The following is a 15,265-nucleotide window of genomic DNA, read 5'->3' as shown; positions in this document are numbered from 1 at the left end:
CCTAAATCAAAATATAAGAATAATGAGTACATTTAGGCACAAAATAAGTATAAAAGACTAAACATTAAGAAAGAAAAATATGACATTTTGCATTCTCATCAATATGTGAACGACCGACGTCCCCCCGCGGACCCGCGTCCAGCCGACCCGGCTCCTCCGGAGCCTCGGGAGCAGAATCGACCCGTTGCGGGCGTGATCCACACTATCACTGGGGGCTGCTCACGGCCCGTGAGGAACGCAGGGGGCTCGGCGGAAGCGTCAGGGACGGCCATCGTAAAGAGGCAGAGGGTCGGTAATGTAATCACCTTTTCTGATGAGGATGTAAAGGGGGTTCAGACTCCCCACGATGACGCCATGGTGATCTCCCTCACTATGGCAAACTATGATGTAAGGCGTGTTCTTGTTGATAGTGGAAGCTCAGCTGATATTTTGTTTTACGAGGCCCCCCGGTCGTTCCGATGCGGGTGGCTCCAATAAAGGCGGGCGCACCGAATCCGGAGCCGTTCCGGCTCTCGAGGCGTATCCTCCCACGATCTCCTAAGCGTCGTTCTCCTTAATTGCATTCTTTGTGCAGGACACTCCGGGCGGCATGTATCCCTCGGTCCACGTATCTCCGCGCGCGCCCAGGCCGCATCCGCCTCGAAGAACGCGCGTATCGCGGCCGCTTAACTGACACTCCTTGCAAGCAGCAACTGGCGGTCCGATTTCCCAGGTAACGATTCAGTTAGTATTTAATGCCCTTCTGGTGTTCCCCAGGCGACGCTTGGAGAGGAGGAGAAACACGATCGTAGCTGGACACGGAGAAATCCCGTCGAGTGACAAGCGACACAACCCTCAGATGCCAGGCTAACCCGATGACCATCCCGGGAGCAGACTAGCCTGAAGCCCCGACCGGTCGCCTCGGCTTGCGCCAGCCTTGGCCGACCAACGAGCGGAATTTCCCGAGGCTCGGCCCTCGGATGCCAGGCTAACCCGATGATCATCCCGGGAGCAGACTAGCCTGAAGCCCCGACCGGTCGCCTCGGCTTGCGCCAGCCTTGGCCGACCAACGAGCGGAATTTCCCGAGGCTCGGCCCTCGGATGCCAGGCTAACCCGATGATCATCCCGGGAGCAGACTAGCCTGAAGCCCCGACCGGTCGCCTCGGCTTGCGCCAGCCTTGGCCGACCAACGAGCGGAATTTTTCGAGGCTCGGCCCTCGGATGCCAGGCTAACCCGATGACCATCCCGGGAGCAGACTAGCCTGAAGCCCCGACCGGTCGCCTCGGCTTGCGCCAGCCCTGGCCGACCAACGAGCGGAATTTCCCGAGGCTCGGCCCTCGGATGCCAGGCTAACCCGATGATCATCCCGAGAGCAGACTAGCCTGAAGCCCCGACCGGTCGCCTTGGCTTGCGCCAGCCTTGGCCGACCAACGAGCGGAATTTTCTGAGGCCTAACCCTCGGATGCCTGGCTTAGCGCCGGAAGAATTTCCTGAGGCCTAACCCTCGGATGCCTGGCCTAGCGCCGGACGAATTTCCTGAGGCCTAACCCTCGGATGCCTGGCTTAGCGCCGGAAGAATTTTCTGAGGCCTAACCCTCGGATGCCTGGCTTAGCGCCGGAAGAATTTTCTGAGGCCTAACCCTCGGATGCCTGGCCTAGCGCCGGACGAATTTCCTGAGGCCTAACCCTCGGATGCCTGGCTTAGCGCCGGAAGAATTTCCTGAGGCCTAACCCTCGGATGCCTGGCCTAGCGCCGGACGAATTTCCTGAGGCCTAACCCTCGGATGCCTGGCTTAGCGCCGGAAGAATTTCCTGAGGCCTAACCCTCGGATGCCTGGCCTAGCGCCGGACGAATTTCCTGAGGCCTAACCCTCGGATGCCTGGCTTAGCGCCGGAAGAATTTCCTGAGGCCTAACCCTCGGATGCCTGGCCTAGCGCCGGACGAATTTCCTGAGGCCTAACCCTCGGATGCCTGGCTTAGCGCCGAAAGAATCTCCTGGGGCCTAACCCTCGGATGCCTGGCTTAGCGCCGGAAGAATTTCCTGAGGCCTAACCCTCGGATGCCTGGCCTAGCGCCGGAAGGACTTCGAGAGTCAGGAGTCGGCGAGACGCTACCAAGAGTTAAAAAGAGGAAGGATGTCCGCCGAAATCCGCAGACTGCCAGATCAGCGACAACCGCTATACGCCATAAAGGAGGCGGGGAGCTCGAAGCGCGCGCGCCTTTCCGAGGGATGGCGGCAATCTCGAAGCATCACTCCCTTCACCCGTTCTCCTCCTGGTTCCAGGCTCGGAAGTGGGGGGCTACTGTTACGGGGGAACTTAGCCGCCACGCCCCACGTGACCGGCACGCGCACCCAGGAAGACTACGGCAGTCCCTTGATCCAGTAATCCGACCCCGAGTCGGATATCTTCGGCTCCGCAGCCTGACCCCGAGTCGGCTGCCCCTTGATCCAGCAGTCCGACCCCGAGTTGGTAATTTCTCGACAACGACAGGCTGTTCCCCTGAAGCACGCCGCGGCCCTCTGCTCCACTACTCCCTGCAACGGTCGTATCCGGCGCTGCTCCACGATCCCCTGTAACAGCCGTACAAAGCGGAGCTCCACTACGCCCTGTCATGGCCGTACCCAGCGCTGCCCCACGACGCCCTGTAACGGCCATGTCAGTGGCAGCTCCATCGTGCTACACGATGACCAACCCCCCAGAAGGACCCCCCAGCCTGGTATATATGCGGCTGGGGGGAGAAGGGGGGAGGTAAGCAAGAACTTCCAGAGCATTCTCTTACTTGCTACTATTATCTCTCCTTCTCCTCCAATCTCCTCTGACTTGATCGTCGGAGGGCCCCCACTACCCCAGTGGTGGTGCGAGGCTTGCTTGCAGGTTTCCCGGTGGAAGGTGGAGCGCAATCAACATCAACCAAGGCAACTCAAACGGAACCCCGTTCACACCGCTGTGCCAATCGTTCTCGGTTTGGACCACCAGCAACAGTCTTGCGCCAGCCTTGGCCGACCAACGAGCGGAATTTTCCGAGGCTCGGCCCTCGGATGCCAGGCTAACCCGATGACCATCCCGGGAGCAGACTAGCCTGAAGCCCCGACCGGTCGCCTCGGCTTGCGCCAGCCTTGGCCGACCAACGAGCGGAATTCCCCGAGGCTCGGCCCTCGGATGCCAGGCTAACCCGATGATCATCCCGGGAGCAGACTAGCCTGAAGCCCCGACCGGTCGCCTCGGCTTGCGCCAGCCTTGGCCGACCAACGAGCGGAATCTCCCGAGGCTCGGCCCTCGGATGCCAGGCTAACCCGATGATCATCCCGGGAGCAGACTAGCCTGAAGCCCCGACCGGTCGCCTCGGCTTGCGCCAGCCTTGGCCGACCAACGAGCGGAATCTCCCGAGGCTTGGCCCTCGGATGCCAGGCTAACCCGATGATCATCCCGGGAGCAAACTAGCCTGAAGCCCCGACCGGTCGCCTCGGCTTGCGCCAGCCTTGGCCGACCAACGAGCGGAATTTCCTGAGGCCTAACCCTCGGATGCCTGGCTTAGCGCCGGAAGAAGTTCCTAAGGCCTAACCCTCGGATGCCTGGCCTAGCGCCGGAAGAATTTCCTGAGGCCTAACCCTCGGATGCCTGGCTTAGTGCCGGAAGAATTTCCTGAGGCCTAACCCTCGGATGCCTGACTTAGTGCCGAAAGAATTTCCTGAGCCTAACCCTCGGATGCCTGGCCTAGTGCCGGAAGAATTTCCTGAGGCCCAACCCTCGGATGCCTGGCTTAGCGCCGGAAGAATTTCCCGAGGCCTAACCCTCGGATGCCTGGCTTAGTGCCGGAAGAATTTCCTGAGGCCTAACCCTCGGATGCCCGGCTTAGCGCCGGAAGAAGTTCCTGAGGCCTAATCCTCGGATGCCTGGCTTAGCGCCGGAAGAATTCCCTGAGGCCTAACCCTCAGATACCTGGCCTAGCGCCAGAAGAATTTCAAGAGTCGGGAGTCAGCGAGACGCTACCAAGAGTTAAAAAGAAAAAGGAGAAAGTATGGAGAGCCTTAAATTGAAGAATGGGGCAACTCACCGGAAGAGAAGGAAGAACGGCTCCGAGAGCGTCAAAGGAGGAGCAAGCGAACAGTCCGACGGCAATGACGGCAGCGCAAAGGAGAAACTCGAAGATGTCTGTAAAGAGAAAGGCGGACGGAGGAGGGCCCCCGGTTAAATAGGCGGAAAGGTGGATGACACCTCGGTGACGCCAGAGGACGCCTGGCTGCCGAAGGGTCGCTCGCGCCCCAAAGGCGAATCGACGCCATTAAGGAAGGATGTCCGCCGAAATCCTCAGACTGCCAGGTCAGCAACAACCGCCATACGCCATAAAGAAGGCGGGGAGCTCGAAGCGCGCGCGCCTCTCCGAGGGATGGCGGCAATCTCGAAGCATCACTCCCTTCACCCGTTCCCCTTCTGGTTCCAGGCTCGGAAGTGGGGGGCTACTGTTACGGGGGAACTTAGCCACCATGCCCCACGTGACCGGCACGCGCGCCCAGGAAGACTACGGCAGCCCCTTGATCCAGCAATCCGACCCCAAGTCGGATATCTTCGGCTTCGCAGCCCGACCCCGAGTCGGCTGCCCCTTGATCCAGCAGTCCGACCCCGAGTCGGATGTCTTCGGCTTCGCAGCCCGACCCCGAGTCGGCTGCCCCTTGATCCAGCAGTCCGACCCCGAGTCGGTAATCTCTCGACAACGACAGGCTGTTCCCCTGAAGCACGCCGCGGCCCTCTGCTTCACTACTCCCTGCAACGGTCGTATCCGGCGCTGCTCCACGATCCCCTGTAACAGCCGTACAAAGCGGAGCTCCACTACACCCTGTCATGGCCGTACCCAGCGCTGCCCCACGACGCCCTGTAACGGCCATGTCAGTGGCAGCTCCATCGTGCTACACGATGACCAACCCCCCAGAAGGACCCCCCAGCCTGGTATATATGCGGCTGGGGGGAGAAGGGGGGGTAAGCAAGAACTTCCAGAGCATTCTCTTACTTGCTACTATTATCTCTCTTTCTCCTCCAATCTCCTCTGACTTGATCGTCGGAGGGCCCCCACTACCCCAGTGGTGGTGCGAGGCTTGCTTGCAGGTTTTCCGGTGGAAGGTGGAGCGCAATCAACACCAACCAAGGCAACTCAAACGGAACCCCGTTCACACCGCTGTGTCAATCGTTCTCGGTTTGGACCACCAGCAACACTGCCTAAGCGATGGTCATTCTAGCATGGATTCCAAATGAACACGTTGACGGAAGAGCAAGCATGGAAATCTTTAAAAATAACAATAATTTTTTCAGTTAAATTAACGAAATTAATATCAAGCAATGCTTTAAAACCTAGGATGGGTCACAGCCAACCCACTGAACCCCCTACTAATATTTTTAGGTAGGGTCACATCGAAATTAATAACTATATTTATACCAACTATTTTCAATCAATTTTTATTACAGTAGAAAGGTAGTAAAAACCTTAATCCAATTTTTACATACCTTCAACAACGTTATTATTTTAATAACTAAAACTTTTATATGTTTGGTATAACAAATAAATTAATTATCAATACTTTTGTAACTTTTAATTTTAAAATCAAATGTTTCTAAACAAATATGCATTGTACAACTTTGTTATAAAAAAAGTTTGATCAAGATTATATAATTAACTGAAATAAATTAGATAAATTCAGATTAACCTTTATAATTATATAATTGTGATACAAATTGTCATCAAATAAACATGCCAAGTTAAAAAAAATGAAGCAAGCTCTTCTTATTATACATTGACATTAAAATTAATTATAGGGTCTGTTTTTATATTTATTAATTTTATTTCTATTACTTTTAGATGTTTATGTACTTTATTAACGATGTTACAAGTCAATGCGTCAACCGTGGACCTAGCCACCAAAATGGGTCAGTTCAGCCCAAAGGACTCACAACATCAATAGAAGATCACAACAAAAGGAAATGTGTTGAATTTTAAACTAATCAAATAAAAGTTTCGCTCCCAGGGCCTGCTACCCAGGGGAAGGCACCTTTGAAGGGCAGCTATGCAGCTAGATTGCATGCTGTCAGGGCTGCAAGAATCAATACCAGTCTCCTTCTAGTATCGTGGGAGTACAGACGATGAGAAATGTCAGAGACATTCAAAGGTGAATGACCACCTCCTGCAATCACTTACCATGGTGCCGATTATGCTGGATGAGGAGTGCAAAAGCTCTACTCAGAAACAAGCATCCATGGCGTTTTACCAACTCCCTTTGGATCACAATTCATTTCAGTTCACAAGGACAGCCACTGGACTGGATCCATCATTCAAGACATCTTTGAAAGAGTCGTTCTTGCAGGGACTTCACCTGATGATTTCCTGCGCACGCCACTAGCAAAGTTGACAGCAGCATAGACATGAACTTCAAAGTACCATCTCTATCTACAAAGTAAAATCTGCCCAAACGGTGAAACTCTGGTCCTTACAAGACTTTAATAAAGACTAATACATACTATGAAACTATGGTCCTTGATAATTCAAAACTTTGCTGCAGTACAAGACTTTGTGCCATTTCCATCCTGACATTGAAAGCCCAATCCAAAATACCAAGTTCGTACGTTGTCAATCTTTCTGATGATCAGCATCAGGATAAAGACATATCTATCACCTACTTAAAATCTTTATAAAGCTCTTTCTACAGTAATTACACTCTGCAACCTCATTCTGATTCGATGGTAAAATTGAATATGTTAAGTTACCATTGATTTGCTGGAGACATAAATTAACAGCTGACATATATTCATTATTGTTTGGGTGGCATATCAGCCATAATCTCAGATCAAACTGGTTGCACTTAGGTGTGAAGTCCAAATCAAAGGGGACCAAAAAGTTTCATAGCAATACGCAACCAAAAAGTAATTAGAGATGTTAAAGGATACAAACTAATAAATCAATATAAAAGTACAAATATTTCCTCAAAAACCAAATAGAGTGAAAATAAGAGCAAAAATATAATTGCAGATTGTAGAGTGTTAGCAATATATCACCTAAATAAACAAATAAATTTATAATTGCAATTAATAAAAAATTATAAAAAGAATAATATATATGTATATATTATTTGGCATCAAAATAAATCTATTATGCTACAAAAAAAATTTATTCTAGCACAAAATAAATCTATTCATTTAATAAATTCAAATCATAAAATAGCAAATTCTATAGATCTACTAATATTAAATTTAAAACAAAAGTAAGAGAAAATAGCCTAATTGAAGGCAGGTCGAAGTGCGTAGACGCTGTCCCAAAGAAGTGTTTGCCCCCACGTACGGATATCCCGGTAATCCTCCTCAAAGATACGATGACCCTAAACTTATTCTTCGATACATTTCGAAAGAAGCCAAATTGAACCTGATCGGACTTGCAGATCCAGTAAAGAACGAAATAAAAAAAATAAAATATGCTAAATAAAATTGCAAAAATAAAAAATAAAGTGGCTAAGAGGAAGAACTTTTCTCCAAAATTTTTCTGATATTTTTCTCTAATTTTTAGTGTTCCGAAAGAGATGAAATTAATGGATATTTATAGGGGTAATTGTGCAGGGGCAAATAGGTCTTTTTGCAGACGTGTCCGTGGAAGGCGCGGACGCTGGCTCACGTATTCCCAGTGGAAAATGCCCGCTTTTATTCCAAAAAAAAAAAGAACCACAACGGGCGCCTGGCAATTGCGCACGCGGCCCGAAAATGATTGCATGCGCTTTCCAACAATCCCCCACAAAAATTAATTTTTAAATAATTTTAAAATCAAAACAAAATGCTGGATATCTTAGATTATGTAATAGGTGTATGTACCTTTCGGTTTGAACCTTCACTTAGTGACAATTGATTACATTTGTGGATCTAAAGTGGTTTTAATCTTGAACCTCAGTCCATGGCTCAGATTAAATCAACAGCACATATAATATAGCCCAATCTGGATTTTAAGCGGGTTGCGCTAATATGGCCATGCGCAGATATCTTTCATGTGCTTTTTAGAAAATCGTCCATTTTCCATAATCGCGGCCTCACGACTGTACATATAGGTAAGTCCTAATAATGAAGCTAGTAAGGAAGCTCCTACCTTTTGGATCTCAGACTCATTAAGAGTTATACAAATATGAGCACTATCACCATAGGGATAAGGAAAACATAAAACAGTGTTCCTCTTAGTCACATTCCGATTTGTTTTTATACATTGAATCTTTTAAGTTTGGGTTCCCACCGTGGTGATCTATCTTTATGGGTTTAGCCCCATCTCTCCCGACGACTCTAGAACTACTTTTTTTGACAAACCTTTTGTAAGCTGATCAGCCAAATTATTTTCTAATTTTACAAAATTCAAAGCAATAATATTATTTTTCAATTTATATCTTAATGATTTATGACGCACTTTTAAGTGCCTGTTCATTTTTATATTAGAATTTTCTTAGTTGCACTTATCTATTGCAGATTTACAGTCACAATGTAAGAAAACAGATGGTAAAAGTGACTCATCTACAGGAAGATCTATTAGTAGATCTCTGAGCCACTCAGTCTTAGTGCTAGTAGTGTCTAAAGCTATCGGTTCAGACTCCATGGTACTCCTAGATATCAAGGTTTGTTTGGTGGATTTGAAAGACACAACAGCACATCTTAGAAGAAAGACATATCCCGTGGTGGATTTAACATCTAAGGTATCGCTGATCTAGTTGGCATCACTATAATCTTCTAGAACAGCAGGAAACCCACTAAAGTGCAAATTATAAGACTTGGTACCCTTAAGATACTAAGGAATCTCGCTAATATTGTCCAGTGATCTCTATTTGGATTAATAATATATCTGCTAAGTCTACTCATAGCATATGCTATGTTTGGCCTGGTGTAATTTGTTAGAAATCCTAGCAAGCCTATAATTTGAGCATATAGGCTTTGAAGGATAGGAGTTCCTAAGTTCTTCTTAAGGTGTGTAGAGGGATCAAAGGGAGTAGAGACAGGCTGACAATCAATATAATTAAATTTATTAAGAATCTTATCGACATAATGACTTTGGGATAACTCAATATTATTTGCACTTCTAATTATTTTGGTATTTAAAATTAAGTCAGTTTGTCCTAAGTCTTTCATATCAAACTTATGACTTAAGAATTATTTTACTTCATCAACTATCTGAAGATCTGTCCTAAAGATCAGTATATCATCTACATAGAAGCACAAGATTACAAATTTATTTCCAACTCTTTTATGGTATACACATTCGTCCATGCTATTGATTTCAAATCCAAATATCAGTATGGTTTCATACGGTGTGTGTACAAATACACTCAATAAAGTTAAAATACAACAGCTCGTGGAGTACCGGTGGCAGCTCCCCCTTCCCTAACTAAAAGGTGTACCCTGAGTGGTAGGCCGCGTAGGCAGCCACCCAGTCGGCCGCTCCATTGGCTTCTCTAAATATACGCTTGGCCTGGACGGCCCCCCATCTCTCATCATCATCCCTATATCGCGGAAAGGGGTGGTCTGTGCTCTCACCCCTCGACCCTCTCTGAATCCACCCGATAATCGTGGCCGAGTCGCCCTCCAGAATGATTGAACTGGCCTGCAGCACCACCCGCGCATGTCGAAGACCTGCCCAGGCAACTCACAGCTCTGCCTCTGGAACCGACGTGTCAAACAGCTGGCAGCCACCTGCTGCCACCATCTTAGAGTGCGGGCCCCGTATGACAAAGTTTGCACCGCCCAGCGTACTGCCATCCAGCACCAACCCATCGAAGTTGACCTTGAGGAAGCTCGAGGGTGGAGGCTCACAGGTGAAAAACACCGTCTGAGGAGCTGTCGGAGCAGAGAGAAAAACCCAGGTGTCCCAAGCTGTCAAAGGTCTATCTAAAGAAGGGTGGGCCCGATCTCCATGGCCTATGCTCGAGCAAACTCCGCAACCAACCTCGGTAACACCCTGCGCTCGCCAAAAGTACGAGCGTTTCTTGTCAGCCAGATCTGATATGCTGTGCAAGTCACTTTGATGACCTTCTGACAAGTCCGCGAACTGGCCAACCACTATCGTATCACCTGAAGGAATTGTAGCCTCACTCCGAGCCTCCTGTGGGATCCATGTCCACTGCCTTGTCGATCTGGCCCATGTACACTGGAAAAACACATGGTCCACCGACTCCTCAGCTCCACATGTCCCACACTTTGCGAGGATCCCCCAACCATGCCTGCTCAGCACTGCTCTCGTCGGAAGGCAGTCCCAAAATACCTTCCATAAGAAGAGGGCTGCCCTCGGGTGGAGTCCGAACCTCCAGATCCAAGTACAATCCGGCCCTGGCTCATGCTCCGGCTGGATAACACGGGAGAGGTCTTCCAGTCTAACACTGGCCCGGTTCGAGGTACCCCAAACCCTGACATCTGGCCCCGCACATCCTGGTAACGGAAGGGACCGGATCCTCTCAGCTAGGTGTACCCCGAACAGCTGTCGAAGTCTGGCCTCATCCCACTCTGCCCCTCCTGGTGTTAGGAGGTCGCACACACGTAGTCCCTCCACTGCCTCTGTATCAACCATGGTCGGCTAACACCTCAGGGGAAGGGTGTCCACCCACGGATCGCTGGTCACATCAATACTTTGTCCATCGCCTATCAACCACCTGATGTTTGCCGATGCAGTCGGTAGGTACCTTCCGATCTCGTGTCACATGAAGGAGACTCGACGACCTCTCCGTGCCACCCCTGAACCCCCTCAACCATATCTGGCTGCCATCACCTGACTCTAGAGGCCGTGTGGCTCTAGCATAAACCGAATTGCGTGTCGAGCAATGAAAGCCTCATGCCTCTCCAGGAGGGATTGCACCCCTAGACCACCCTCACTAGTAGGAAGGCAAACCTGCTCTCAGGCCAGCAGATGCACTCTGTGGCCTCCATTGTGTGACTCCCACAAGACGCTCCGAAGAAGACGCTCGATCCTCAACAGAATCGTCTTCCGTACCACAGTGTTGGCCATGAGATACACCGGTATGGATCCCAACACCGATCTGACCAGTGTCAATTTCTCCATCATGGATAGGGAGGATGCCCTCCATTCCTCCAACCTACTCTGGACCCCCTGCACCAGGCCCGAACACTCTGCCACCCTTAGCCTCCGGCCAATGATGGGGACTCGCAGGTAGGTCAGCGTCCCCTCCTGCTTCGGTATCTGCAATATCCTTCGGATCTTCTGTCTGACTCTGGTCTTTATGATGGAGCTGAAAGAAATGGCTGACTTCAGAAAGTTCACTCTCTGGCTGGATGCCGTGCAGTAGTCCGCCACCACCTTGCGAAGGACCCGTGCCTCAGAAATTCGTACCCTAGTCAGGAGAAGACAATAATCAGCAAAAAAAAGTGGGAAATAGGTCGGGCCTTCGGTGCTGAAACATAGGCCTCCAGCTTCCGGCTGGCGCACACTCTCTGCAAAGCACGGGACAAAATGTCAGCACAGATAATAAACAAATATGGCGATAAGGGACATCCCTGCCGTAACCCCATGGTGGAGTTGAAGAAAGATGACGGTATGCCGTTGACCAAGAAAGAAAACTTTGGCCGTCGGACACACCCCATGACTCATTCAATCCACTGCTTGTAGAAACTGTACGCCTCCAGTGCCCGCTGGAGAAAACTCCACCTGATCCTATCGTAAGCCCTCTCCATATCCAGCTTGACTGCCATCAAGATTTGCCGCTTCAGTGCTCGCTGAAGATCCCACATCATTTTCTGGGCCAACATGACATTGTGGGAGATATTTCTACCGGCTACAAAAGTTCCTACTCTTGGCTGATGATACCTAGCAATAGGGGCTTCATCCTACCCACCATTATTCTCACCACAACCTTATATAAGGTTGTACACAAACTAATGGGCCTGAAGTGACAAGGCTCAGCTGCATCCTGACGCTTAGGTATAAGCGTGATGAAGATGACCTTCTAATCCTTAGGCATCGCTGCTTGAGTAAAGAAGCCCTCTGGGATTATAAATTTCTTTGGTTGGTCCATATAAATTTCTTCATTTAAGTCTCCATTTAGAAAAGCTGTTTTCGTATCCCTCTGATGAATCACTAATTTATGGATGGAGGCTAATGCTATCAGGACCCTAATAGTAGTAATCCTAGCTACAGGTGCATAGACATTAAAAAAATCTACCCCAGATCTCTGTGTAAAACCCTTGGCAACCAATCTAGCTTTAAATTTATATACAGAGCCATCATGCCTAAGTTTCTTCTTAAAAATCCATTTGCACCCTATAGTTTTACAGCCAGAAGGAAGATCAGTCAATACCCAAGTATTGTTTTGAATAATTAACTGCATCTCATTGTCTACAGTTTTCCTCCAAAAGGGTGAATCCAAGAATTTCATTGCATCCTCAAAAGTAGTTGGAGAGTCCTCTATAAGAAAGGTACTGAAGTCATCTTCAAAAGTTTTCTCTACCCTGGATCTCTTACTCCTCCTAGGTTCTGCTTCTACTTCTATTTTACTTGTTCTTATTCTACTAGAGCTATTAGCTACACTACTATTTACTCTAATCCTAAGTGGAAAGGTGTATTCAAAATATATTGTATCTTTGACTTCTATGATGATGTTGTTACTAATATCATTTTCTTCTGAATTAGACACTAGAAATCTATTGCCATTACTATTGGTTGCATATCCTGTGAATATAGCATTCACTATTTTAGGTCCTATTTTTTTTTTAAATCAGATATTTTCACTTTTGCCAAGCACCCCCACACTTTCAAATAGCTAAGATTAGGTTTTCTATGTTTTCAAACTTCATATGGGATTAGATTATTATTTTTAGAAGAAATCCTATTAAGAATATAACAGGCTGAAACTAGAGCTTCCTCCCACAAATTCTCTGGTACTCCTGAGCTTATAAGCATTAAGTTAACCATATCCATTAAAGTCCTATTCTTCCTTTCTGCTACTCCATTTGATTGGGGAGAATAGGGTGCAGCCACTTCATGAATGATTCCATGATCTTCACAAAATTGAGTTATATCATTAGATGTATATTCACCTCCCCAACCTGATCTAAGGATTTTAATTTTCTTTTCCTGTTGGTTCTCAGCTTCGATCTTAAAAATCTTAAATTTGCTGAGCACCTCATCCTTGGTTTTAGTTAGGTAGATGTAATAGAACTTAGACGAATCATCTATAAAGGTCACAAAGTATTTGTTACCTCCCCTAGAAGTTCTACCCGAGTCATAAACATCACTATGGATCAACTCTAATGGATCCAAATCCCTATTAAAGATTTAAAAGGCTTCCAGGGAGTTTGGCTTCTACACAAATTTGACATTTCTTATTGTTCTTAAGATCACTTTTTGGTATTAGTGTTGCCCAAGGTGACAAGCAAAGAGAGGGGGGGGGGGGGGGTGAATTGGTTTCTCTAAATTTTTACTATCTTAATTTAGTCAATCGATGAGTGAGTGAAGTTAAAACAATATACAATGCAAACACACAAGAAGTATCGTGGTTCGGTGCTCTCCTAAGCACCTACGTCCATTCCCCAAGCGATCCCTTGGGAATTCACTATAATCCCGCGGATTATAGTTAGATTGTTTTTCGGGCTCACAATCCAAAAACCTTTACACTTTGATTTTTCGGAATCACCAAGAACCTATGTTGGTTTTACGGGCTCACCAACGAACCTTCACAATTGGTTTTACGGGCTCACCAACAAACCTACACCGTTGGTTTTACGGGCTCACCAACAAACCTATACAAGGTGATTAAAAAGAAGAAGAAAGTTGAAATTCCTAGATGAGCAAATATAATAATTATAAGCTACAAAGAAGAGTTTAGAATATAGTTATCGCTTGATGAGACTTCTCTCTTTTTTGTCAAGAATTTTTCACTCTTTAAGGATGGATGGAGCTCTTAATGTCTCTTGGAATCTGCTCAACCACTTCCTTTTGACTCTTTGAATGAAGCACTTGGATGAAGAAAATTAGGGCTCTTGTCTTTCTTGTGTAAGCTTTGATATTTTGCAAAAGGATGTTTTCTCTGATGAATAGTTTTCCTCATCCATTGGACACCCCCCATTGGTTAGATTTCAAAAACTAGCCATTACTTGCTGTTGGGAGGACAAAAAGTACTTCTGCAGAACTAGCCGTTATGCTTCTGCCCGTGCTTGGGTCGACCCAAATTTTCTTGGGGTCGACTCAAACCACTGTGATGAGAGCACAAAAGTGCGACCTACATGTCACCTAAATTAGTATTATTGCTAACCAATAATGATAAATTCACTGGATTAATATTATATTTGGGTTTGGCACAGATTTTCATAAATTAGAGATAAAATGCACATTGAGTACAAATTTGACTAAAGAAGGATTCCTTCCCAGATCCGACCCGGTTGAACATCAGATCGGGTCCGAGTCAGGTTCGGATCCGAATCAGGTCCATTACTTTTGTGCTTTTAGGAAATAATTTTGGGGCAAATCTAATTTGGCCATATCATAACTATGAGGTGCTGGGTGACCCATGACTTAAAGGTTTGCAATTGACCTCCAGTGAGAACAGATGACCCGTGACGAATCCGTCTACAACCCAAATTTCATATCACATTATTTATTTTATCTATATGACTGATTGGACGGAACTTGGTGTCTCCCAGCTCCCATCTCAGGAGGGCAAAACACATCCCAGCTCTTCCCGGATCGTAGCCGCATCAAATCATCCATGTCCTCCTCCTTCCCAGCAACCAAAGAAGGAAGTTCACACCCTTCCAAATCCCCCACGCCATCAACGCGTTCACAGCCAGCGATCGCGTCCGGCTCCTCGCACCAGCCCGCCTCTCAACCAAGGTCCAAAGAAGGAATTCCGAACCGGAATCCCAGCATTATTCCTCTTCTCCCATCGCTGCCAGCTCTCCCATGCCATGAACGCCCCAAATCCGGCGCCCAAAGAAGGAATCCCGCATCCGTGCCTCCCAGCGAAGCTGCAACAATCCAGCTCCTTCCAATCTCCGGCGATCTCGCTCCGCCTCCATGCGTTCCCCTCTTCCCAATCCGCAGTGCCCCAGCTGTTCACCGTCCGTGATCTTCTTCTTCAGCGTGCCAGCAATGATCGCATCCCAGAGATCTCGCGATCAGCCCAAACGCGTCTTCAGCGCATCCCCATTACAGCTCATCCCGCGTCCTCACCGTGCCAGGCCGTCCGCATCCTCCGCGCCTCCCTTCCGCATCAGGCGTCCATCCGCGGCTATAAGAGGAGAAGGAGGAAGAGAAAGGGGAGTGTGCTCGGTTGGGG

The 15,265-nt window shown here is 48.0% G+C and overlaps 1 protein-coding gene across 1 annotated transcript; it reads right to left on the bottom strand.

Moving 5' to 3' along the window:
• Positions 1 to 9,630: 9,630 nt before the first annotated feature.
• LOC108511531 lies at positions 9,631 to 10,548 on the bottom strand. Its single transcript, XM_017844398.1, has one exon. It carries the CDS (start codon positions 10,546 to 10,548, stop codon positions 9,631 to 9,633), a length of 918 nt encoding a protein of 305 aa, XP_017699887.1.
• Between the last annotated feature and the right edge of the window lie 4,717 nt (positions 10,549 to 15,265).

This window comes from Phoenix dactylifera, unplaced genomic scaffold, assembly GCF_009389715.1.
Source record: "Phoenix dactylifera cultivar Barhee BC4 unplaced genomic scaffold, palm_55x_up_171113_PBpolish2nd_filt_p 000674F, whole genome shotgun sequence".
In the NCBI taxonomy this organism is placed as follows: Eukaryota; Viridiplantae; Streptophyta; class Magnoliopsida; order Arecales; family Arecaceae; genus Phoenix; species Phoenix dactylifera.
This window is presented reverse-complemented; position numbering and strand designations above follow the sequence as displayed.